Below are 27,243 nucleotides of genomic sequence, written 5' to 3'. Positions count from 1 at the left end.
CAAACCTAGTTTTTGCGTCAACAAAAGACTCACCAGTAGTATCTTTGAGGTGTATATCAGCAACAAAACCGTTGTAACTGGTACTTTCTTTTTTGCTATATCATGAGCCAAAAATGATTTTGTGACATGAATTCATACAACATGTACTTTCTTTTTCACTATGTTAAGCGTTGTTGATCTCAGTAGTTAATTACTTGAAATATGATAGTTGGGTGATATGTAAATAATTATCAAAGGTATCAGTATTATAAATTGATACGCCAGTAGCGTGTTTCGTCTACATAAGACCAAAACCAAAATAAGAATCATTAGGTTGTCCTTTTGAACCTTTTACCCTTTTAAGAGTTTAAATAATCATAAACAATGGGTAGTGAATTAGTAACATAGATTTTTTTTCTTTTGTCATTGTGTGCAATTTTTTTTTGCAATTTATAAAATATGGTACTATTTGCAGATCTTTGAGAGTCTCTATTTTATTTATATTCACAACCTTTTTAGGATTCAGTCCTAGTACTTAAAAATCTTTCAATATTTATGGACTGATTTTACATAATTAAAAAAGCAATGAATGAAGTTGTTAAATTTGATGTATGCCTTTTTGTGCTTCTTTGTTACATTTGTTTGTTTTTATAGTGATTATTATGATTACACAAGGTTGTCTGCTATTTTTGACACTTTTACCTATTTGTTCACGCATTGTTGTCAATATAATGGAATTTGATGCGACTGTCATACAAGTGAGAGTTTAGCAAGCTATAAAACCAGGTTCAATCCACCCTATTCTACATAAGAAAATGCCTGTACGAAGTCTGGAATATGACAGTTGTTATCCATTCGTTTTATGCGTTTGAGCTTTTGATTTTGCCATTTGATTAGGGAATTTTCTTTTTGAATTTTCCTCATAGTTCAGTATCTTTGTGATTTTACTTTTTATTACTTATGGATATACCACCAAAAAATAACAGGTTAACATCTTGATATATTTCCTGAAATTTTTAAGGTGTTCTGTTGCTATGTCATAAATGTTTACCTTCAATCTTCTTAAAGTCATTTATAATAAGAGACTAATAAGTAACTCGAATAAAAGCTGGATCACATTTATTATTCATAACAATGCAACACAAATTGAAAACATAATAATAAAAATCATAAATAAACATATTCTTCAATAAATTAGCAACATACAACATAAATAAATAAAAAAACAAAGTAGGAATGTATGTTTTATAAGTTTATGCAAACAACCTTAGTTCTGCAGTAAATAATTTACATAAATCACAAACATGGGATTATTTGGAATGGATATAATGTTTTGCATTGGCTAATATTGTGTCCAAAAATTGATAGGAGCCCACATCAGTTAAAGAGCACCTAGCAGAAAGATCTAAAACAGCATGATGTAGTATAAGTTTTAAAGTCGTACATTTATAGAATACTGTTAAATCACTGGTATACATATTAAAAACACTCTCTCGTTCATTGCTCCACAAAGAACAAAGCACACATTAGAGTTATGACATTAATATATTAACATGATTGATGCAGCGAGCAATATGATTGTTTTAAAGATGCAAGCTGTATTATTCATATTTTGTCACAGAAAACAATAAACTTCCTTGTCATATTAAATACTTACAACACACAATGAAATATCTTGTTGCATGTGTTTGATATAGATGATGCTTTTTGTGACTGATATATGTGCATTCCAAGAAAATATTAATTAGAGAGTAGAAATTTGACATTCATGGCGGTTACAATTTTAAAATACCAAGGTATGACTAAACCTATATGTTTTTACTTGTAGTCTTTTAATTTGAAAATGATGAAATCTGCATATGACAGCCAGAGATAATACATATGCAACTCATCTATGAAACAATTAAATGTTCTTCTATACGAGGGGTATTCAGGTAAGAAATTGCGATAAAAGGGTTCCATGAAAATGTTGACACCTTATTCGTTCATAGGTTGGAAACTTCAATATATTAAACATACCTTTTCATATGCATACTAATTGCCAGAAAGAAATTACTATAGTATACCATTTTTTTTTACTTTTCAGCAAACAATATTGAAGTTTGACTCTTAATTAAGAGATAATAACCGTTCAAAAGAAATCTGAACTTATTAATGCAAAATATGTCAATTAAGTGAAGTTACTTTACAACAGAATTCGATGTATTTCTTTATACATGGATTCAACTGTGTGATGTTATAAAAATGGATAAAAAAGTATATTATCCGTACCTGCTAACTTTTCAAAATGCCCATGAGGGTTTTACGTGAAAGATGGTTTTTATAGTCCTACAAAACCTTCAAGGGGGCCTTCAAATATCTTCTAATGTGTTTGTTTTGGCTTTTTCGTGCTTTAACAAGCTCATAGCCATTGTTAAATTAATTGTTTTCTTTAAAATAGTGGACACAATTGCTCTTACAAAATACGATTTGGGAGCCTCCATGGGGGCAATCCCCCGCAAATAGTGACAGTTAGCAGGTATGAATTAATCTAAAATAAATGCTAGATACCTTAAACATTCAAGTGTTAGCATGATATTAAATTAATCTTTAATTTTTTTAAACAGTCATAATCAAGAGAGAATAATTGGTAACTGCACTACTTGTAAGTAAAAACAAAGTACAAAATATAAACCAAACAATAAATAAATTGGAAGATCTTTTAGCACTAATATCAAAGGCACAAAGTGTAAAAGCAATCATTTACAAGCAGTCAGTTCTCTTTAGAATGACACACACTAAAGGAAAAGTACGTACATTTTTCTTTGTTAAAGGTTAAATGAGACCTTTTCACAAATCTTAACAACATCAACATGTAAAAAATGTATTTGATAACAATGTCATCTTTTTACAAAAGAAAAACAGAAGATAAGCATATATATATATATATATATACATTGATTTACATTGACTTATTTACATGACATATGAAATATGAAACAAATAAATGTATTCTGAAGGATTCATATCCAGTGGCGGATCCAGAACTTTTCCTAAGGGGGGCTCACTGACTGACCTAAAGGGGGGATGCTTCAGTCATGCTTCAATGATTCCCTATATAATCAACCAAATTTTTCCCACGAAAAGGGGGGGGCGGCCCCCTTGGGTTCCCCACTGGATCCGCCTATGATATGAAACAAATAAAAGTATTCTAAAGTATCCTCCAACTGAAAAATTGGTCAAGCTCTGATGTGTTATTTTTGCAACTAAAGTTAAAAAAATTGTCAAAAAAATATTTTGCCATTTACATAAATCATTTCAATGATGATTGTGTATAAATACTGCTTAGAAAAAATATTAAAATTTTTAGAATAAAAATTCAGTAAAAGGATAAGCATTACTTCCCTTTGACAGTGAAAAAGAGTGCAACTTTTTTAAGGTAAACAGTATTTGTTACATGTTTGTAAATATTTAAGTTGACTGCATTTGGAAATCAAGATATGAAGATTTGATATAACAAAATTTCAAAATAGGTTCAATTTGGGCCACAACTACTCAATCAATCAATCTATTTCAATTTTATCAAAGGAGTTCAATATAGCTATGTTTCAATTTTTCAGGTAAAATACTGTGAGTCAAATTATGGAAATTAAAGCAAACTGACGAATTACACAGAATATAGCCAGTGAGATTTCAGCTGATTAAGATTCAAACGACAAAAAAATCATTACACTGATTTCACAGTTCACCTTCTCAGAATTTATTCTATGGGTAATATTATCAAAAGCTTACACTGGAACATTGCAATTGATTAACAATTTTCGAAACAATCAAAATTCAACCAATCACATGTCTTGGTTCTTATTTTGAGCAAGAAACAGCGAAATAACCCATAGTCCTTTTGATTCTGGAAAGGTGGTTTACTTGTAGATTGTCACATGTGTTACAGGAACTACTGTAGATATTTGTACACTTTGTAACAATGGTTACCAGAGTCACCAACAACAACAAGGCCCTCTGGTGTAACTGTTAGTCCCTGGGGTCCATATAATGGGTCCGCTGATGTATTGACGAAAGTCAGGAATGAACCATTGCTATCAAAAACCTGTAAATAAAAGATCAAATTTATATTATAAGATTTTAACACAAGATTAAAACATATGTTGTTGACAAATTCTTAGAATTCTTGGTAACATCTTTTAAAGACATTTTTGTACATGAAATCAATAAAATTTATGATGAAGCGAAACATCTGTTTGTATAATAATATTTTTGTGTTTGTATTGAACAAAATGTTTAAATTTAGTGTGAACTAGAAAACTGACATGTCATCAAGGGCTGTGTTGGTATATTTGTGTGAGACATAGACGCAATTAATGGTTGGCTAGCAAAAGATTGGCCAAGTAAAAAGTAGTAGAGAATGCAAATACCAAAGTGTTCAACTTGAGGTTGAAGATCCAACCACTTCCTTAAACATAAAGATTAGCTCTGAAAGTAACTGTGGATTCATTTATATTTGTTGAAAACTAATTTTTCGTGGATTTCGTGGGTACATGGGAACCACGATTTTAAATGTTCAACAAATTACAAATTTTTGGAAGGAATGTATGAAGACTTTGCCAAAACCATGAATTTAAATATCCAAGAATATAATGAATCCACAGTAACTATTTTTACAATTTCATCAATCGGGATTTTGTTTATTTATTCATTTTCATATATATACATGTATTTCACTTTTGAATTCATCCCCAATTTAAGGTAATACCATTTTTAGTGTACATGGTGTATATTTAAGGAATGACTGTAATATTTTTTCTGCCTAAGAAGAAATAACATAAAAAATTTGGTGCACACTGAATAACGCGCGTAGCTGGTTATTTAACAGTGTGCACCACATTTTTTATGTTATGTCGAATAGACAGAAAAAAATTTTACAGTCATTTCTTATAATTCAATTCTAAATTCCATTTTAAACCGTGATAACCATGAAAAAACGTTAATGACCTCACGGTCACATGACTGAATTATGTCTATGGGCTCAAACAAAATAACGTCAGCCAATCAGGAGACGTGTTACATTCAAAATTAAATTATTTATAGATAATAATACATTTTTTGTCAATGCACCAAAAGCTCAGTCATCATGGTCATAGTAATTTCACAGATTTGTAAGATTTGTGTATTACAGTAGCAATGTCTTCTTTCTCTGCTAAGGCTGTACGGTGAGTCAGTGACCCATAGCTATAAATATTAATTTCTGTGTCATTTGATCTCTTGTGAAGAGTTGTCTTATTGGCAATCATACCACATCTTCTTATCTTTATAGATATTAAAAGTTTAACTTCTGTTTGACACACAATGTTGTACAAGACCATAAATGTCAATTTTTACCAAATGATGTTAGTTTGAATAACTTTACTTAAAGACAGGTGTAAATGACCCCTTGGTCAATTCAATTTACAGGTCAATATTTCTTTGAAATCGTTAAAAGATGCACTGTTTTGTGCTGATCAAACAAGGTCAATATAAAATGTTTCAAAATAAATGATAATTTTAATCCTGTTTGCGTGAATGATCCTTGAACCTTCACAATCATGTACATGTAGTTTCCTCGTCTTCTAATGTCTTATGGAATCTCAATGTCAAAGTGTACAACGTTGTCAAATTAATTCAGTCTTTAATGCATTTACAAGAGATATAGCATGAACATTTCGAAGAGCTGTCATCTTAAATTATAACAACACTGATATTAAACATTGTTCAAGGCTAAATCAGACCGATAACTTCAAGGTGGTTTTACAAAAACAAATCAAAAAGTGAGGTGTTTAAATAAATGGAAATCACAATATTGTTTCATGTATATGCATGACTATATGTAGATCTGCTTATGACAGAATTATTCCAAATAGCAAAATAAATTGTTAAGTTATGTACACTGCATGGTATAGGCAAACTACTACAAAAAGAAAACTAAATGCAATGCAATTCTAAAATTTGTTAAGCAATTTTGGATATAGGGAGGCATCAGAAGTTTTTTCTTGGTAAGAAATACTTCTGAAACCAGAATTTTACAGCTATTGTTATATCATTTGTTTCTCCAATTCATTGTCATTTAAAGGCCTTTCAGAGCTACCATAGGTTTTACCCTGACATTGTTGAATGCATATACATGGTATAGTGATCTAAAGTTGTTAGTTTCTGTGTCATTTGCAGGGTTGGCAAAGTATTACCCGCCCCGGAATTCCCGGGTGGGAAAACCCGGGTTTTCCCGGGCTGGGCAATACTCCCAGAAATCGTTGATACTGGGCATTACTGGGCAATAAGATTTTTTAAGCTTATTCTGACACAAAATAGTAAAGACTTGGTGTAGTTTCATAATATTACAGCTAAATATATACTTTTCATACAAATAAACATTGACAGTCATTTCCAGAAGAATGAAAAATTCAATTTCATTCTCTTCTATGTAGACAGTATACAAGATTTGCACATTTAAGAATACCAAGCATTGTTTAAAAAAAAAAGAATTTTATTGCAGTGTTTAAGTGGATTGTTAATTATAATTGTTAAACATTTATATTGCTAAATAAACAACCTAAAGGGTCATGTCATTAACACTTATAGAATTGAAAGGGCTGATTATTGTTACATAAACAAACTGCATTCTAATATTGAAAATTACTTATTAATTAGTAGCAGTACATATACATTATTTAAATGTAATTTTTCTTGCATTTTTTTTGTTGATTCTTAAAAGGAGTTATATTTATTTGAAAAAAGTTTTTTTTTTTAGTTTTATATTTACAGTTTTACCAATCCAGACAAACAAAACAGGTTATAAATATCTTAAATGTATGACATTTGTGTTTGATCACTGAATCCTGTAAAAATTCAGACCAGTATTTTATTTTACCCAGTATTGCCCAGTATTACCCACTAAAACCCAGTAAAACCCCGGTTTTCCCAGTATTTCCCACTGGGCTGGGCAATACTCATAAAACCCGGGTTTTTGCCAACCCTGGGACTCATTTGGTCTCTTGTGGTTACTTGTACCATTGGCAATCATACATTTTGTTTATTTTCATGGTTAGCATTAGTAAAGTTAAATCTTCATTCAGGATATGTACTTTTTGCCATTGAAAGTCTGACACGACTATGTTTCTACCTGATTTCATTTGACAATGTCACAAGGCAATAACAAACAGGAAATGGTATATCATAATCTAATCAACGATATATTTATTGAATTATAATCTGTTAAAATGGGAAAAGTACAAAACAGAAACCTAAATTGGTTACATTTTCTTATTTTCACATGCTTAATGTTGATGTATATTTAAGAGAAATAAAACCAACCCTTAAAGAACACTAATTCAAAATGTTCTAAAAAGGATCATGAAGTTTTCATCACTCACAAGGTAGATTATTGATCTTTTTTAGAACTGTTTGTAATTTCAGGCCTTTTATAGCTTGCTATGCAGTATGGGTTTTGTTCATTATTGGAGGCATTTTATATGGTGATCTATTATTCCTTACATCCACATCATTTGAACTCTGGTGGGTAGTGGTCTCATTGGCAATCATATCTTGTCATTTTATTTTTATATAATCTAATGTTCCCGTATTCTAAACTTCCTCCTATAGCATGTTTTAACTTATTTACCTGTATTCTTGAGTTCCCCCAATCTGCTACAAGGATATTTCCTAGTTGGTCCACAGCCACTCCGGTTGGAGCATTAAACTGTCCATTTCCTTCACCATTTGATCCGAAACTAAATAGGAAATTCCCTTCACTATTAAATACTTTAACACAGTGATTGTGAAAATCTGAGACAATAATGTCATTGTTTGAATTAATTGCTACGAAATGAGGTCCAGCAAATTGCCAATCACGGTTACCACGTGAGCCAAATTTTGACAAAAGTTTTCCATTTGATTGAAAAATGAAAACACAACTTCCCTTATTGTCTACTACAATAATATGACCATTTTTGTCAACAGCGACACCTTTTGGTCCCAAAAGTTTTCCAGTGCCGATTTTGTTAATGTACTTTCCATCTGGGGAGAACACACTGATCCATTTGTTATCATAATCTGCGACTAAATAGTTCCCATTTACAGTTGTAGACACTCCAGTGGGCCTCTGTAATTTTCCCGCTATTCTGCCTGGTGCACCGAAACGTAATTTGCATTCACCAGCTGTATTAAACACTGAAACAGTTTGGTTGTTACTATCGGCAACTAACACTTTTCCATTTACAGCCCATACACCTTGTGGATTAGTGAATTCTCCCTTGTTTCTTCCTTTAGTGCCTACCCTCATCAGCAAGTCATCTTCAATTGGATTGCTACGTCTGTTTGACCCATGTGACCTTGAACTTGATGGCCTTTTTGTTCCTTTCTGTTTGACATTGACTGTCCTTGGAATTTTGGATGAGCCCCCAAAATGATCTAGTTCTTCTCCTCCGGGAATACATTTGACCTTGAATGGGGACCCCTTAACATGTTGATCATACAATTTGACCTCCAATTTGTATGTACCTTCTTTTGATAATGAATATGACAATTCGTAAGTCCCATTGTGATTGTCTAGGACTGTTGGAATGACTTTTTCTTCTGTTTCATTTTTAACTTCTGCTGTTAATGTTCCATAACCCAATTTGACAAGTTCCCCTTTCCTGTCTTTTGTGGTAACTGTAACAACAGAAGGTCGTCCAATGTAACAAAGTTTAAGACCTTCACCTGTTGCCGTGGTTTCGAAAGCTATTGCACTATTACTTTGAATACAGCCAACTTTTTGAATACTTCTATGTAGATTAGACAAATTTGATGAATCATAGACTAGACATGTATTTTCTTCTGGTTGATATTGTAATTTTATTGATCCTAACTCCTGTAATTTTTCTGACATTTCGGTTTTCATTAAGAGGATTTCAGTTTCATTTCCTCCTTTCAGTTTCTCCTCAGTGAAATCACAGCAGTTATTGATTCTGGTCAGAATGTTTTCTAAAGTATCCTTCTGTGTTTGCAATATTTGATATTTGTGATCATAAATTGTTTGCAATTCAGCAATAAGTGCAGTCTTCCGTTCACTAATAACATTGACTAGATCATTGAAAGTTTGATTAATTTTATCTTCTGCTGCTTTGCTATTATTTTGTAGAGATTCAGCAACTTCGGACACCATGGTAATAGAACTTTCTAAGCATGGGACTTGTTCTCGAGCACCAAGTATTAAACTTTGAAGTAATATTTTATGTTCTTGTATTGCGTCCTCTAACGGGATCATTTTGTGCCCCATGTGTTCAACAGCAGTACAGTCTTCACACATAGCTGTTTCACATGCGCAACAATAAAAATGTAACTGGTTCCCATCATGACTTGGACAAACCAGTGTTTCTTCTTCTAAACTGTCACTACAACCAGATATATCTTGTAACGAGACAATATTATGTTCTTGTGTTTGTTCTAAAGCTTGATGGGTCATGGTACAATTATCACACAGATATTCATTACAGTCCATACATTTTGACACTGGACGTGCCGGTTGTCCACTACAGGTTCGACAAATATTTGGCTGATCCACAACTTCCATTAGATTTGTTATGAAAAAGTTTGTTTGTAATGCACAAACTCCCTCTAGCGGTAAAATTGACTGTTGTCTGCAGATGGGACATGTAACGGAAAGACTTTCAGATGGAATATAGTCTGATAAACAGGTGGCGCAGAAAGTGTGCAAACAAGGTAAAACTTTTGGACTTTTGTATCTCTCTAGACAAATTCCACAATTCAACAGTTGTCTGTCTATCTGCCGAATGACAGGAATGTTGTCAGCCATGATGAAAATGTCCCTTCTTTTGAAGGTGACCTACAAATAAAAAGAAAAGAAGATTTTATTAAAAATGTGCAACTTCATTATTATCTGATTATCAAACCAATCATTATAGTTTTGACAATAAATTTTAATTCATCTTGTTGAAGCTTGATTGGCTTTAGATTACTTAGTGAGATTCAAAACAATGACTATGGAAGCAACAGGGAAGGAACAGCAAAAAAAAAGAATCAATATATTTAGCAATTTTTCCATTTATAAAGGGGCATAACTCAAGAAATGCAAAATGTGAAGCCACCTTTTTTCAAACTTGTGTTTTGTGGTAATAAGTGGTGTGTATAAATTTTATAACCAGGTTGAGCCAAACTGAAGTAAGAGAACAGAAACCAATATTGGGGACATACAGACAAGGGTAACACTTAATGCCCTATCTCCTAGAAGTATGGGTCTTGAAAGTGACAAAATTACCATTGGTATGTGATATCTAAGTAAATAATTCCTTTACCTTGAAATAATTGAGACATATACATATCTATAAATCGCTCTAACAGTCTGACACTGCTATTTATCATATACTTTACATATATAATTAAGAATTTACGAAAGTCTGTGCGATGAAATATTTATTGTGCATCAATATAAATAAGTCTAAATTACTAGAATTAATTTACAGGCCGTTATTAATATCAATTCATCATCATTTTTGTACATCAATATCTGACGTGTATTACACAGTTATCCATCACTGACAGTCCCAAACGTAGACTAATTATATGTGTAATGGCCCACTAATATCATAGTATCAATTATTATATCTTTTCAGCCCTTTTTTTATCTATCAACAACAAAATTAAAAAAAAATCATAAATGTCTTCCCTTTGTGTCAATAAATAAAAATTTACAATAAATTTCAACCATTAATTCTCTAATACACAAATACAACAAGTTCAACGGAGTACACCAATTAAAATATCATGTCATTTTAGACATTAAATATTTAATTGATCAATTCTTTTTTTTCAATTGTAAAATACAATAATTTTATGACTGGGTAAACTAGTACATTTTTGTTTCTATAAACAAAACCTTGGGACTTTCTTCTTTAACAACAATTAAAATCAAATTTTGAAAAAGAAAATTTAAGTACACAAAATATTGCATGTTAATTGAGCAATATGATGCATATAATACACCCTATAAACCAGATTGAAGGTTGTTCTTTCTAAATTCTTAAAGCACCTGATAAAAAAATGGGAAATAATTTTGTTTTTTAACATCTCAATGTAACAAAATCTGTACAAAATGTAATTATATGCTGCCTTAAAAATGGGGATCATGTAAATATTTTTCATTTAAAATTCTCATTGTAAAAAATCCCATAAACAATTAATAACTTAAAATTGTTATTCTCAAAACTCAAAATATTCAATTAATCTCAACTAGTTTAGATAAAACGATATATAACTGAATAGAAATTCAAAACAACCCTGCTGTGAGAAAACGCACTGCATTTCATTGTAACCCTTAAAAAGTTCAAAAACGTCAAACAAGATAATCAATCCTTATCAAATATCTTTTTAATCAAACTTTTTAAGTATATAATTAAAATTTTCAAACTGTGCAATTAAATTTTACAAGGAGCAAATAATGTAAAAATTACTTTGAACAAGAAGGTTTTTATACTTCAAATATTTGTGCCTTTGTAAATCTTAAGATTTTGAAAGGTTGATAAAACTGACAATAACTCTGGACTATTTATTTATAATTGGAATTGGTCCCCTGCACTAGGTCTCCTGCAAGCCATTAATCCTTCTTTAAGTGGAAAACTTCATATAAGAATAACATTGCAAACTGGTTCCCTACTTCGGTAAAAGCAGTTGATTGACAAATTTCAACCTAATTTAATAAGTAAACTAAACTTTCATTGTATGCGTTAAAATAAGTACGCTGCCATAATAATATGACATTATTTGTAATCTTTTGCTTTAATCCAGATCTTCACTTCCAAAATGAAGACCCACACAAACCTGTATTATAAGTTGTCAATACCTTTAAACCAACTTTCATCAATTTCAAAGGATGTGACACCTTAAAACGTAGTAATACATAAAATTGTAAATTACTTATAAATTTTCCAAATCTTAGCAACAGATAATACATTAGTTATTTTTAATTTTTTTCTGATGTCTATATCTAATTTGGTTGTTCAGTTGTAAGTGCAATATAAACATCGCAGAACAGATCCATTTTATTTGACAAATTAAAGTTAAGAGTATAATACCATCAAAACGGGCTGACACTTTTGTCATGCTAATTTCTTACATGTCTTATCATAGGACTGCATGTCGGAACTAATAATATGGCGTTTTATACACGGAACTAAAACCTATTAAAAAAGGTTGCTAAAGTACTTTCAAACATGCCATAAATCTAATAATATTCACGTTACGAGTGATGATCACCTTTACTGAAGAGACCATTTGGAAATATATATTATAATCAGAAGAGGGGTGTAAAAGGGGTGGGGGGTTCTGCATGGAAGAATGCAAAATAACATTGCCATTTCATGATGAAGAACAATTAAAATTGTCTTGCACATTGATCTTTTTACAAATTTCACATAACAAAGTGAATGATGAACCTTTTTCATGGCTGCACATGAAATAAAATTTCAAAATACGTTGCTTGAGAAAAAACCTTTACGTAACCCTCTCAGAAAAACCACCATTTTGCCAAAATTACTTCGTTGAAAAAAACTTTGTGTCAGTATAAGTAAATAAAAGGGTCTAGACTGTCTTCTTTACGAATTGTACTTTTACATCTTGTCGATACTTGAAACATAGTACTTTACCAAATATGACTATGACCACAAAAAATGGTGATATGACACTAACAGCCCCAAGAGATTATTTCATATCGATAAAATACAACACCAAATTAGTGTATGGTGTAATATACTAATTGAAAATTTACACCGATCAAATTGAACTTTATTCTAGTCCCATTATTACAAATCTTTGATAGGAAGATCTGCAGGAAGAGCTCAATATTTAGAAGCATAATAACTTTTGTGACATTATTCACTTGAAGACTTTTGAAGCTGACAAATCAAATTAGAGCTTGAGATATTATTTAGAGATCTTCCCACTGCTAATTACTGTGTGCTGAAATTCTTAATAGGGTTATAGTATTTTATGATTTTAGGCTCATATAGTTTGAGGAGCCTCTGACCTTGTATAGGTTTTTTTTAATTCTAGTTCATTTATATGTTCTGGATTTAGTGTGACTTTCCTTTTTACTGAACTAATACACATTTTTGTTCAAATAAATAAATAAATAATCTTTAGTTCAAGAGGATAATCCCATTAGTAAAAAATAATCTTTCTGAGAGTTCTTATAATAATAAGTTCAGGGGCCAGCTCACTCACTGCATGAAGAGTGCCTCCAGTTGGTGCATTGTAACACACTGTGGTCTTAAGTTGTTTTCTGCTCTTTGCTCTGGTTGTTTCCTCTTTGGCACATTCCCCATTTTCATTCCCATTTTATACCCAACATCTCCTTTTATTGCAAAATTAAAGTCATTTAAGTTTATGTAAAAAACCAAACATTCAAATTCAATAGACTATAGTTCTGGAAGCAATAATATTGATACTGTTCCGTCAATAAAACATGCAATGGACTTAGCATCGCCTCATAAAAATCCCCTTTAATTGTTAATGTACTTGTGATATAAGATAACACCTGGAGATGTGAAGAAAGGTAATCTACTTGTATTGTCAGGTGATATCTTGTCTAACACGAATTTTAAGCATGTCTGATTAAAAACCATTGATACTCGTACAGCTACAATACAAAATATTAACTGTTTTTTGGGGGTCGTTTTAATAAAATAGAGAAAATATTATGTAACCAAATATTGAATTTCCTTTTGCCCACCACAAGAATAAAGTCCCAACATCTGTTGAAAAGGCCTCAGATAGTTATAAGTCTGATGGGTTCTTTTATCCGTTTATCCTTTTGGTCTCTTTCAATTGTTACGATGACTATGACAGAATTAAAAATCAGGTGGCATCATTCAAGTTATACTTGTGAAACTTGACAATTTTAAATGATTTGAGTCATTTCAAATGATTTAAATAATATAACAAATTTGATTCAAAGGAAAAAAAACTTTTGAAAATATGAAGCATTCAGACAATGAATTCTAGTGTATTGCAATAGTTATTTCTTGCCTATTTGAGCAGAATAAAAGTTTTCAATCACTGGACACCTTGAATTTTAGGTATTTTATGTTATCATAGAAAGTGGCACTGTCAAAACTGTCAAAGAAAATTAATAAAATATTCTTTCCTCATATAAATTATAGCTCTAATTACTTCAATGTCATAATAGCCTGGAGATATTATCTGTATTAAAAAAATATTTTGTCTATTTAAAGTGCAAAAATAAGTTGAATATTATCATTTTTCTTTTCTTATTTTTGATAAACAGGTCAGTTACCCATTAAGTAATAAATGTTGACATTTATAGATCACTTCCGAAAGAATAGATTCCTTTCTGTAAACCACAATTGTACGATTTTATACATTTTAATTACTTTAAAGCTTATTATATATGATTTTATAATACTGACATTCTTACAATCGAGAAATGTTAATGAACTTTTCACCCATTCAAACTTAGTAGTTGTTTGGTTTTTAAGTAAATAAAATTAATCTCATAAAAGGACCCAAATCACTGGACTAATATTTGTACAGGTCATATTCGATTCTGTCAAATCTAAACAAAATAGATAAATTAAAATCGACATTGCTGTTAATAATTTATTTAATACTTATCTTATTTATTTAGTCGTTTAAATGGCTTTTTGAAAGGAAACACTTCATGGCTTTAACAATACAAATCCTACATCACAAAATAAAAGGGCCTCTTTTTTGTAGAAGATTTTTTTGTATAAAATCTTTATATGTTATACAGCAGGTCAAAATAACTTCAACAGTCTGACTTTCATTACTATATATAAGTTAGCTTTAATGTAAAAGTTAGGTTGTTCCGGGCCTTGTATCAAGAGGTCGAAATTTGGCTTTGATACCACAAACCTTTTGCTGAATTTAGCAGACTTAGATGATTTTTTTTTACAGAAAATCACTTTAAATTATAAGCACTCCAAATTACATCATATGGAGCACATTTTTGTTTTAATAAAACTTGAAAATCACAATCCTGTAAGGATATAGAGATTCTGTATGATTTCTTATTTTCTTCAGCCATAATTGAAACAAGGATACTTTTACATTGTCTTACATTACATTACATTGTTTTACATTGTCTTATTGGGGCCTTTTATAGCTGACTATGCAGTATGGGCTTGGTCATTGTTGAAGGCCAAACGGTTACCTATATATTAATGTTTGTGTCATTTTGGTCTTTAATAATGTGGACAGTTGTCTCATTGGCAATCATACCACATCTTCTTTTCTATACTATATACTTTTACCACAATTACATCTTTCAATTAATCATTTATTTAGAAATGTGATAATGCACAAGTTAAAAATTAAAACACACAATGGAACAATAAAAGATCAATGAAAATTCAATTTCTGTTGAAATTCATCTATCTGAATTACAGTTCAGTTTTTATCCTTATATAATTTTCTAATTAATGAGCATCATGACTATTTTTCTAGTCCATAAATCTTACAAATTCTGCCATAAATTTTAGAGAGATTAATAAAAGACACCTTGTAACAGGCACAATTTCTCAATTTTTATTCAATCGATCAATTTTCAATCCTGTTTAGTTCAATTACGATATAAATTTCAAATCACACGGAATACCTTAGAAATTGATTATGCTAATAGACCACCATTAATACATGAGTGTCAAATTAATCTATCAAATTTTACTATTAAAACTGTCATTTTCATTCATAAATATATTTGCAATAACAATCAATAATCATGTTTGAGAAATTTTACCCATTTCACACACATATATACAAACAAGCATGTAATATTGAAAGTTACATTTATAATATATTATAGCATAACCTGCAGATTGCATCAACAATTCTTTTCCATTATTTTATTTCATAGATAATTATTTTGGTTTTATTTATATTAAAATCGTTATTTTGATTAAACTGAAAGATTGTTTTTGTAAGCCCTGCCAAAAATATATCTGACCAAATTACATTGATTTTCTATGTTATCATGTCATTGTCTCTGCAAAAAGACCTCCCCAATGGTCTCATAGTAGCTATATCACAGCAAGCTTTGGACTTTATACTCATTTCATCATACAACGTATTGAAAGGTTCACTTTATAGAAAATATATGACCTTGACTTTCAACTTTTATCATAAATAATAAAAAAAAAAAAAAAAAAAGACCACAATCTGTTTCTTGAGTGGATCTATTAAAGCCAAATTACTCCAAAATGAGTAGAGATCTCTTAAAGTGGTGGTCCAAAGGATTTTACCACCAAAACTTTACAAAGGGCCGACACAATTTTAGTATTTTGCCAAAAAAATAATAGTGAGGACCAGCTGATTTTATTCAAGGTCAAGGGAAAAAAGGTTTTGTAAACTCTGAACGAGACCTAAGACATTTTTAATATGGAAAGGGCCTTTACTACAATCAATCCCATTAAATTCAAGTTATAATTTCATAAATATTTGATATAGCAATGACTTATGGGTAAAAGTCTACAGACCAACAGGGCAAACCAAAACACTCCCCACCAACAAACAGGTGCATAAAAGGTATCACTTCCTCCTATAAATCTAACTTCTAGTCGTTCAGCAAAGTAAGAAGTTTCCAAGACCTTTAGACTGTACATGATAAACCACCCCCCATGTAATGCATATGTTAAAACATTAACTGCTATTTGCATATCATTTCAAAGAACAAATCTGTACAAATAAAGCCTTTGAAGTTTGATGTTTGTACAATATTGTCTTTCATATCTATTGAATTTATAATTACTATGTCATATACTACATAATAAGGATGTCACCTAAAGTCGTCAGACATGTCTGATCCAATTGCTTAAAATTTTTATTGCATGTTCGTTTAATATCTTTTGAAACTGTCTTTATATATAGTATTAACCTGTAGGTAAAAGAACAGTTTTAAAATTTAATATTGACTTGTTTTACACTTTACAAGGTTGCAAAACTGGCTTCCTTTTCAAAAGTTGTATTTTTGTGTTAGATGATATTACATTTGTCTAGTCATTTTACAAAGAACATAACCACTGGTTCATTCCCTATCGACATAAATTTCAAACTGATTTAGTAATTTTAAAAAAGGGTTATGCAGTTTTAAGGGCAAATTCACCTTAAAAAGAGTTTTCTCAGCCTAAATTTCCCTATTTTATGTGATGAAAGAAAGCAGTATGCAAATGATACATGACTGTTTGTAGGAATTTTGAAAATTTTGTGATTGGAAATTCTTCATAAGTTTTAACAATTTGTCCCAAGACTAAGCAGTCTTATAGTTCTTGTCTATCTGAGACGAAATATAGTAATAGGAGGTTGAAAACACACTATCACATTTCCATGTATAATGAACTGTGTAATGGTGGTCCAAATATTAATTTGGCATAAATACTAAATAACTAGATGTTCACTTCATTTTAAACATCTGTACAAAACTACCTTTTACAAAATCTTTAATCTAATTTAAGACAAATTTAGTGATGGTCACTATACTGACTGACCAATGCAGAGGCGCAGATTTAGAGAGGGCGCATAGTCGTCCCTTCATGCAGTTACATATACCAGTATGATAAATGCATTGACGTTTTACAAATGGCACTCTAAACTTTGGTTTGCCAGGAGGCCCCCTTTAACAAAATCCTGGATCCGAATCTGAGACAAACAGACTTACAGACCAGAAAACATAATGCCATTTACGATCCTAGCCTGACACGAAAAGACAACATCAACATGATATCTTAAGGCAAACTTCTGCACTTTTAAGGTAAATGAGTTGTTAAAGAACTTCCTATAGGACAATTTATAATCCATCAAATCTCAAATTGTGGTTAAACTATTATATTGATATTCATCAACTCTTACTTCCATCAACAAAACATAGTTATGCACTTATCAACCCTGTTTTCGTTTACATTTTGACGAATATGAAGGTTAATATGAAGATTGTTTGGGTGTATTCAAATATTGGATCTTTTCCTATGCCTGAGGAACAAGATAAATTCATGACAACCTGTACAGGTGGAAACATTTAATTCATCAAATTAAAAAATATAATGTGATTTTCGTGGTTCCGACTCCGGATATAAGAAGTTGATAGATACGATACACGATTTTTCATTCAATGCTTTAATTTAACACACCCTTTAAAAACGTCAAAGTTTTCAAATGAAGGTGATAAAATTACTTTCAATTAAAGTAATGCAATACTGTTATCTTTAGGGTAGCTTGTAAATTCAATTAAAATTTTGACAGTACTTGGCCTAGGGCTAATGATTGTGTTCGATAAAACATGTTGTGACTTTCATTTACAAGTACATGAATTACAAAAAAAAAATGGAAAAATCAAATGCAGTAAATAATTTCTTAAAAAAATAATAATTCTAAACAAAACAAATTGTTATTTTATTCAATAAAAAAGTAAAGCTTTCTTTTCAAAATATAAAAAAATATGCACTTAGCTGTCTGGTAAATATTTTTAGTTTTATTAATTAAGATAAAATTGGAAGCTTTCTACCACCATTTAGCAAAGAAAGGACTATTTCATGGCGTTGTCTCCATACAATAATGTAATAGTTCCCTAAAATAACTTTTTCTTTGATGTATTATATTTGCATATAATAAACAACCTAATTGTTGTTTTATAAACATGTAACCTCTAATGAAAATGTCATCACTTTGTAACCCACCATAAATAAATAACACAATTTAGTAGTACCATACAAAAATGTACTTTTTATAGCTCAATCAAGTATGTTTCAGAGTACAAAAAAGTACATAAATTGATTTTTTCCACATAACTTTACATGATGCAACTGTATATTTAAAAAAAAAAATATCCGCCTTATGTGCATCATCAACATACAACAATATGAAAAACAAGAGACGAGGGCATAATCAATGAAACAGAGTCTTTCTTATTAGTATTCATGGACCCAATTTATCAATATTCAATGAGGTCATAGGATGAGGTCAATACTGTTACCTCAGGTCCATAATAGTTATCACACGACAGATACAAAAGACTGTTATTGTTTTAACACATTATGTCATAACATTCAAATAAAATGGGAAAGCTAGTCTTATATTTTAACAAATCATAGATTACTTAAGTCTTAAGTCAAATAGTACATCTAGTATACGCTAATTTAAAAAAAAAAAAAAAATCTGATTCAAAATTATTGAGTTACAAATAAATGTGTAGAACTTTAGGCAGAGAGAGTGCATGGCCTGGGTTAATCAACTTGGTTTATGTTGTACTTGGATCTACTGTTTATACTGTTACATTTCAAGCAAGCTGATACCAAATATCATTAACTTTCTTGCACCCTAAGGCCCATAACAGTAGTATAAATATAAAATAAATAACAAAAATAAATTAACAGTTAAGGAAAATATTGCTTTACAGTATTCAGTCATTCACAGTAATTTAATATATAAGCACAATTCTGTTTGTCCACATAAAAGGAGTTTATTATACAGTTACTTAACTACTTCTGAGTCAGTATTATTGTTGAGGAAGGGTTCAATGACCCTTTACATTGGATGAAGATAATTGTATAATATGATGACCTATTTCAGTTCTCGGCCAAACCAGTCTTCCGTGTTTGCCCAAACAAGTAAGATCAATTAGTACGTAACTGATATATCTTGTCCACTGACCAATAAATTAGATTTCTATCTTTGACCATGTCCTTAGCATACCTAATTAGGAGACTCTCGTGTCAATTGTTGACCATAATGTCCATACTGGTCAATTTTACCTCTGTTCATGATTAAAGGTATACGCTCTGATAGTTGAATACAAATAAACAAATCATAAACTTTATAATTTGAACATAAAATAAAATTTAATTGTTCTTGAATTACTTTATCATTCCATTAGTAAATAAAATCGTGATGAGAAGTTAATATTTATAAAAATTGAAATGCCTCAAAAAGTTCAATTTTCAACAAGTATAAATAAAAGGAAATGTAGGGTGGACCTCGTTATATAGACAGCAACCCAACAGTACGTGGTTGCCTTATTTATTTCATCTAATTTTTCTTGTGATGAATGTTTTGCAACATATGTCTCTTGAACTATTAAAGCATTTTAAATATTACTGTTCAAATCAGTGGTTCAATACATTAATATGACATTAAGACAGAAAATACAACCCAAGCAAAAACTATGTTCTAGGATATATAGTCATTTTCTATTTAGTCTGTAAATTTTCCAAAAAATACCTATTCTATAAAGAATATAAAACTTTATATAGCAATTCCAAAAACGACTTAAAAAGAATAAGATAGATATAGCCATTAATGGTATTATCTATAGATTACATAATATGTACATAATGTACTTATCAATCATTATAATCTCAATTAAAATTTATCTAGCAAACAAATACATATATTACTATGTATACAAAAACTTACCACAAAAATAAACCATTTATGTTCTTCAAAGAAAAAATTATCAAAAATTCACAGATAAATTATACCACAATCAAACAATTTATAAGCTTTGTACGTATAAAATAAGACAGATTTAATATTTTGTTTTGTACATGTTACTTTTAGAACAATTAGTGATATCATAAAAGAAAAGGCAAATGAAAATTAAAAAAAATATATATAAACAGAGACAAAAAAAAGTGTTTTCCTTAAAATGAATCTACTTAAGTAAGACAATCAAAATTTTTAAACACAATGGCTAACAGAACTTTTAGGTCAAAGAATATATACCAAGTAAAATTTAAAAAACAACAATAGCAGGAATGTTATCAGACTAAAATGATTGCCTGCAGTAATGTTGCCACACACAAAAAATCATCATTAGCTTTAACTACAATACAAGAGCTCTCTCCTAGATATGCATGAAATAGTTACCACTGGACATTCAACAAGCAACAAGAAATCAATCGCTTTTTAAATATGATGAAATTTGTCTGGAATGATATAAATTGCTGAATAAACATCTAAGCATCAAATAACCAAATTGTATTAAAATTGGAAGAATACATTTGATATTCCAAATTCTAGGCAACCCTGAACTAGATCCAAATAAAAGAATATAATATTGAAAAATGTTAAAATTTACTAACTTATATCAAAGTTTAGTTACATATATCAAATATTTTCTGCGCTTTTCTGTGTATTTTATATATATATAATATAAAGTTAAAAATCTATACCTGTTCAATTTCATCGAAAATTTGTGATTTCCACGTTTCAATATCCATTTTTCTCATTTAACAATATATATTACACTATCCTATTTATCCATAAATAAATAAATTAAAATGATTCTGTATACCACATCCTAAGTCATATATAGTTATAGTCTATCACCACTAGTGGTTAAACACGATACTACCACTTATCAATCACCTGTTGTATATATATAGGTAAACGGTACCTTTAACAGGTAAATGTCTTACTGTGGTTTGTGTCAATAAAATAATCATAACTTATTCAATAGAAACAACAGTATTAATCTGCGGCAGAAAATATTAAATATTGTTTTATAAATAAGGCATGATAAATTGTACCGATTTTTTCTTGTAGTAATTGAGATTACTCTTTTAATCTATTTTCAGTCAGAAATGTTGACAACAAAAGAAGATGTATTGATTTATTTTTTCTCCAATAATGAAGTAACACATTGACATATCATTATTGTTATGGTTTTGTTGAAAAACTACTGGAAAGAAAAAAAATCTAATAACAATACTGTTTGAACATAATAACATACAAAAATACTTTATATATTCAAGCAAAAAACAAAATTATTTCAGGACACAATGTGTGAATCTTGTAATTTGAATGGTTTTACACTAGTAATTTTGGGGCCCTTTAAAGCTTGTTATTCGGTGTGAGCCAAGGCTCCGTGTTGAAGGCTGTAAATTGACCTTTAATGGTTTACTTTTTTAAATTGTTATTTGGATGGAGAGTTGTCTCATTGGCACTCACACCCCATCTTCCTATATCTATATGCTTTAAAACATATATCAATCATTTTCTTAATCAAGAGCATCTACACATTCACTAAATAGAGGTTTTGGTATTGAAGTCATGTGATATACAGACAAGGGACATAACTCCAATCAAGGAAATTTGACATTACAATACAAATAGACTAGCTATAGTTTTGAATTGCAGTCACAGCTGTCAATTTCTATACCATTTGGTCTCTTGTGGAGATTAGTTTCAACAGCAATCATACCACATCATTTTTTTTTATGTGTTACTGTATTACTAAAAACTGTCCATAACCCCTGAAATCACTAAAATCCTCAAATCCTTTATTGTTTCAATGTTAAGTTAAGTTGACTACTTCGTTTGTAATTTTAGATTTGAGGCACCAAAACTTGTGTCTTATCTTACATTGTAGATACTCTCAAGTGATTTTCTTATGTTAGATAGCTATCCAACATCTGCAAAGATATACCTAAATTCAAGTCATTTTTAAAATAAGACAGGGGATATTGACTTCATTTTGCATAGATTTTAGTTAAACTTAGTAAATAATTTATATATACATTTGTAATTGCATTACTTTTTTTAAATTTCTAAATGTAATTTTCCCTTACTGTGGATTCATCATTATTCGTTGAATACCAATTTTTGTAGGTTTTGTAAGTACAAGTGAACGACAAATTCAAATGTTTAACAAATGACAAACTTTTTAATTCTTTTGTGCAGAGATGAGTAAAAACCACAAAATATCCAAGAAAATGTATTAAAGTGTTTCTTAATCAGAGAAAAAATGAGACCCACGAAAAAAAATGAATCCTCATTATCAATTATTCAAAATGACCCATTCGTATTATATTCTATACCCCCCAAAACTCAAACAATTAAATCCTTAAAACAAGTACCTGTATCCTCCTATGTCTACTTTGGTTCAGTACACTGACTTACTTACCCTTAGTAGCAGCTAAATGTTTTCTGTCACTATGAACCTGTTGCTAAAGTACATATACTATTTACCAGACCAAACTATTACATGTCCTACACACTTGTCAACAACAGCATATGCATTAAAAAGTTAAAAGATCTGACAAGCTATCTAATTGTAATTAAATTAAATATGTAAATTTTTTTAAATGGATAAAATATTAAGTGATATTTAAAGAAATAGAAGTGCAGAATTAGAGAAATAAAGTGTCTTTTCTGGTAAATCCAGGTGTGATTTTACCTATAAGTAACACCTGTGATCCAGGACATATTAGATACATCTTCATTTTACGTTAAATTGTTGCAAGTGATGTAATAGCTTTCTGCTGTGATAGGCATCAGAAGTTACGAATTTTACAAAAACTGAAATTGAAATGACTGCTTGTTCAAATAATTATGACGCCTAGGTAGGCTTTTTCAAATTTTTGTATTGACCCAATGTGGGATAAAATAAAAGTTAAAATAAAAAAACACACACAGCAGACGGCATGATTACTTGGCTAAAATGACTGCAAGTCTTATGATTTAAACTTCTTAAATATGTGTACTAACTTTAATCATGACAGAACGAATAGAATTTCTAAATTACATAGATAGATTTGAAACAAAATCTTAAAATTGTGTTTAATAGTTACTTACAACATGGTTTTAACGCAATTAATGATTTCCATTTCAAATAGAAAGACATGTCAATTGGAGAAAATGGTCAAGTGCAGAGCCATATATTATAAATAGGTCACAAGAGGTCACACCTAGCATGCATACATCTTACAGACATGGTGCGTTTAATGCAGGGTGTGTTCTTTCCCAAATAAGATGTTAGTATTATATGTCACAAATCACTGCAATAAATTACAGCATAGTCCTCCTTTATCTTGTACTGTATTTCCTATGTGGACTTAACTACGATTAATCATATTGGTTGAAGCTTATTTTTTCCGAGGAAAAGGAATCAATAAAAAAATTGTCAAATATACCAGGCTTATAATTTAATAAGCAAGGCCCTTGGGTTGTGTTTGCTTAAGGCTCACCAGTAGCGCTCAAATCAAAAACATCAGTTATGAAGTTGAAGACCATCGGAAACCAAAAAATAAGAGAGATGTCATTTTTGCCAAATTTGGATGAAGTTAAATCTATGCCATGGGTAGAAAAATCTGTGATTTGAATGCTGAAACTGATTTTAACTGTTACAATAAATCTACATGAAATGAAAATCAATGCTACAACAGGATGGACTACATGGCTGGAGTTCCCATCAGAAGCCAGGGGCAGATCCAGCCATTTAGATGTTTTTAGGGGGGGTCCTAACCCAGGACAAAGGGGGGGTTCTAACTACATGTCCCCATTCAAATGCATTGATCGTCCCAAAAAAAGGGGGGTTCCAACCCGGAATCTTCCCCCCCTTCTGGATCCGCGCCTGGAAATTAAAAATCCACAGTTAGAAGAATTGACTGAGTGATTTAAAAAGTCGATCATCAAAAATACCAGGCTTTTTTTTCAAAATTCCACGCATTTTGATTACATTTCAATTAATAACAAACTCAAGTTATAAAAAAAATTGTAAAGTAAAAATATTCTTAAAAGCGAGAATCGCAATTGATATATTTTTCAGAGCTGGAAGAATTTATGCTGCATGTATATGGTAATAAATCCTTGGACTGTATTAAAAGTTCAACCTTAATTGATTTTTTGACAATCCTAGCTAATTTATTGAATCAAACTACAGGCACCTGTCTATACAACTGGTCTGAGTAGTGATATCTAGTGTCAAAGTACATATACACTGAAATAGGTCAATAGTTCAAGTTCATCGTCAGGGGTACTGGCTGGAAATTTTGGAATTACATTTTTTTTTATTGACATTTTTGGTGTTCAGGCTGTTTAATTACACCGAATGTTAATGTTCAAAAATGCATTGATGATCTTGACGTTACAAGCGTCCCGTTGGATAGAGTATTTTTTTGGCAAATACCACGGCAGAGAGGGTAAACAAGACATATCCTTTTGGCAAATACCTCGGCGGCATTAAAAAATTAACGATATTAATTCGATAACAGTGAATTGGTGAAAAATACACTGGCTATCAACCAATCAAAACCCAGGATTCTTACATAAGGTGTAATTAATAAAAGTAAACCATTATAGATCAAAGTACGGCCATTGGTTTCAGTTTTGAAATTTGGAATTTTCATGAAGCATTATATCCACTGAACAGATTTACACAGAATAAAAGAGCTCTCTACAAACAAGGAGATATGGTATGATTGCAAATGAGACAAATATCCAAGTTCTGATGATGCAGAAATTTGAAATTGATTGTAAAGCCTTCAAAAATTTTAAAGAAAACAAGAAAAACTTACTATTTAGTCAGCCATAAAAGACCCTGATATGAAAATGTGAAAGAGTTCGAATGGGAAAACAAATACCTAATTTATTACAATTCAATATATACGAAAAACAAACATGAAAAAAATAATATATGTCATTATCCAATGATAAACACTGAATAACAAGAATTTATGTCTTACTGAGTTACAAACATGATTGAGATGTAAATTGTTCTGTACACAACATTACATGCATCAAATTATGTGTGTTTACTTTTCCCAATGGATTGCTATTCTCAGATTAAATTTGTAAGCTAAAAAAAACCAAGTGAAACTGCGAGCTACTGCTCACTGATGATACCCCCGACGCAAGTGGATAATATCAATAGTGTAAATTATGCAAGTGTTCGGTAAACAGGAAGTTGTCGAGTGATGAATCTGAAAACACATCACACTGTATAGCTGACTTATATAAATCCTGAAACCAAATTTCAGAAATCCTTGTATTGTAGTTCCTGAGAAAAATGTGACGAAAATTTTCAACTTGGCTATAATGTGTAAAATCATACAAGTGTTTGGTCAACAGGAAGTTGTCAAGTGATCAATCGGAAAACGCATCACACGGTATAGCTGACTTAGATAAACCCTGAAACCCAATTTCAGAAATCCTTGTATTGTAGTTCCTGAGAAAAATGCGACGAAAAATATTCATGGGACGGACGGACTAACGGACGGACGGACGGACGGACAGACAGAGGTGAAACAGTATAACCCCCCTTTTTTAAAGCGGGGGTATAATTATTCATGAAAAAGGTTGTAATTGCAAAGGAAAGGTTTTTTCAACAAAGATAACCAAAAATAGTCATCCAAATAAAATAAATTTCAAATATGGGCTTATCAATACATTAACCCCTGTAAAAGTTTGAAGTACATGTATCATGACTGTTCTTTGTTCAGTATGTGTTTTCAATGGATACTTGTCCTAAATAGTACTCCAAGTAACATTTTCTAAAGATTGAACAAATCTCAATAAATAAGGAGGGAAGGAAGGAGGGGTCCTGATCCCAAAATCCTGGGCATAAAAACACAAAATCACGAAATCCCGAGCTTAAAAACAACATAATCCTGAGGTCCCGAAAATTGGAATAAAGTATTCCCGGATCCCGAAAGGGTCAACCCGGAAATCCTGAGCTTAAAAACACAGGATCCCGGAGTCCAGATAAAGGTCCTATCCCCCTCAATGAGGATACAGTGACCTATAGTTGCTTACATCAAGGTCCTTTGGTCTCTGATGAATAGTTGTCTCATTGGCAATAAAACCACATTTCCTTATTCTAATATACACTAGTTTTACCTATAATGTTTGGATTTGAGAACCAAGGCCTTGGGCACTTAAGCTTCTACATGTACCCATACATTCAAGTTCAAAGTAAATACAATAGTTGAGTGCATTTTGGTGTAATAGTTAATTTGATTGATAACATTGGGGTTCGTCTGGAGGAGATAAGTTCAAGGACAATGTTTTAGGGTCATTTAAAAAAAATTGCACCTTACGTTTTTTTTACTAAACTATTACAACTGGAGTCACTGTTGACCATTAGTAACATGATTGAATTTGTTCTTGTTTATTAGAAAAGGAAAATTGATGTACAGGGATAGCATATCAACTAAATGTAACCATGTTTCTTATTTTGCAAAACCTGTTGAACTCTGTCCTTCATTCATGGTCCAGTTGGAACTAATTTCTATATTTGTTAGGATTGCCGTGATATAGCCTTTTGTGCTTATGCGGCGTAAAGCAACCAACAATCAATCAATATATTTGTTAGGTTGATTTTTCATTGTTTCATAAACCCCAATTCCTTTAATACATGAACTGGTACTCATTCATGTATCTTTTCTTTTCATATATAGAGAGAGCATACATTTATATGTTCAATGCTGTACATTTATG

The 27,243-nt window shown here is 30.7% G+C and overlaps 1 protein-coding gene across 4 annotated transcripts in view; it reads right to left on the bottom strand.

Moving 5' to 3' along the window:
- Nucleotides 1-1,380: 1,380 nt before the first annotated feature.
- Nucleotides 1,381-27,243, bottom strand: part of LOC134695615 (tripartite motif-containing protein 2-like) — a 44,125-nt gene continuing 18,262 nt past the window's right edge. For 3 of the 4 annotated variants that reach the window (XM_063556911.1, XM_063556909.1, XM_063556910.1), the window contains exons 2-3: nucleotides 7,625-9,829; nucleotides 1,381-4,063 (exon numbers count right to left, since the gene is read on the bottom strand). In XM_063556911.1, coding sequence (XP_063412981.1) covers nucleotides 3,911-4,063; nucleotides 7,625-9,799 — 2,328 coding nt within the window. In that variant the 5' untranslated portion in view covers nucleotides 9,800-9,829 and the 3' untranslated portion in view covers nucleotides 1,381-3,910. Of the gene's footprint in view, nucleotides 4,064-7,624; nucleotides 9,830-21,197; nucleotides 21,370-27,243 lie in introns of those variants that run through there. The other variant, XM_063556907.1, reaches the window with a different exon arrangement.

Source organism: Mytilus trossulus, chromosome 14 (genome assembly GCF_036588685.1).
Source record: "Mytilus trossulus isolate FHL-02 chromosome 14, PNRI_Mtr1.1.1.hap1, whole genome shotgun sequence".
Taxonomy (NCBI): domain Eukaryota; kingdom Metazoa; phylum Mollusca; class Bivalvia; order Mytilida; family Mytilidae; genus Mytilus; species Mytilus trossulus.
Note: the sequence above shows the minus strand (reverse complement) of the source record. Positions and strands in the feature narration are given on the sequence as shown.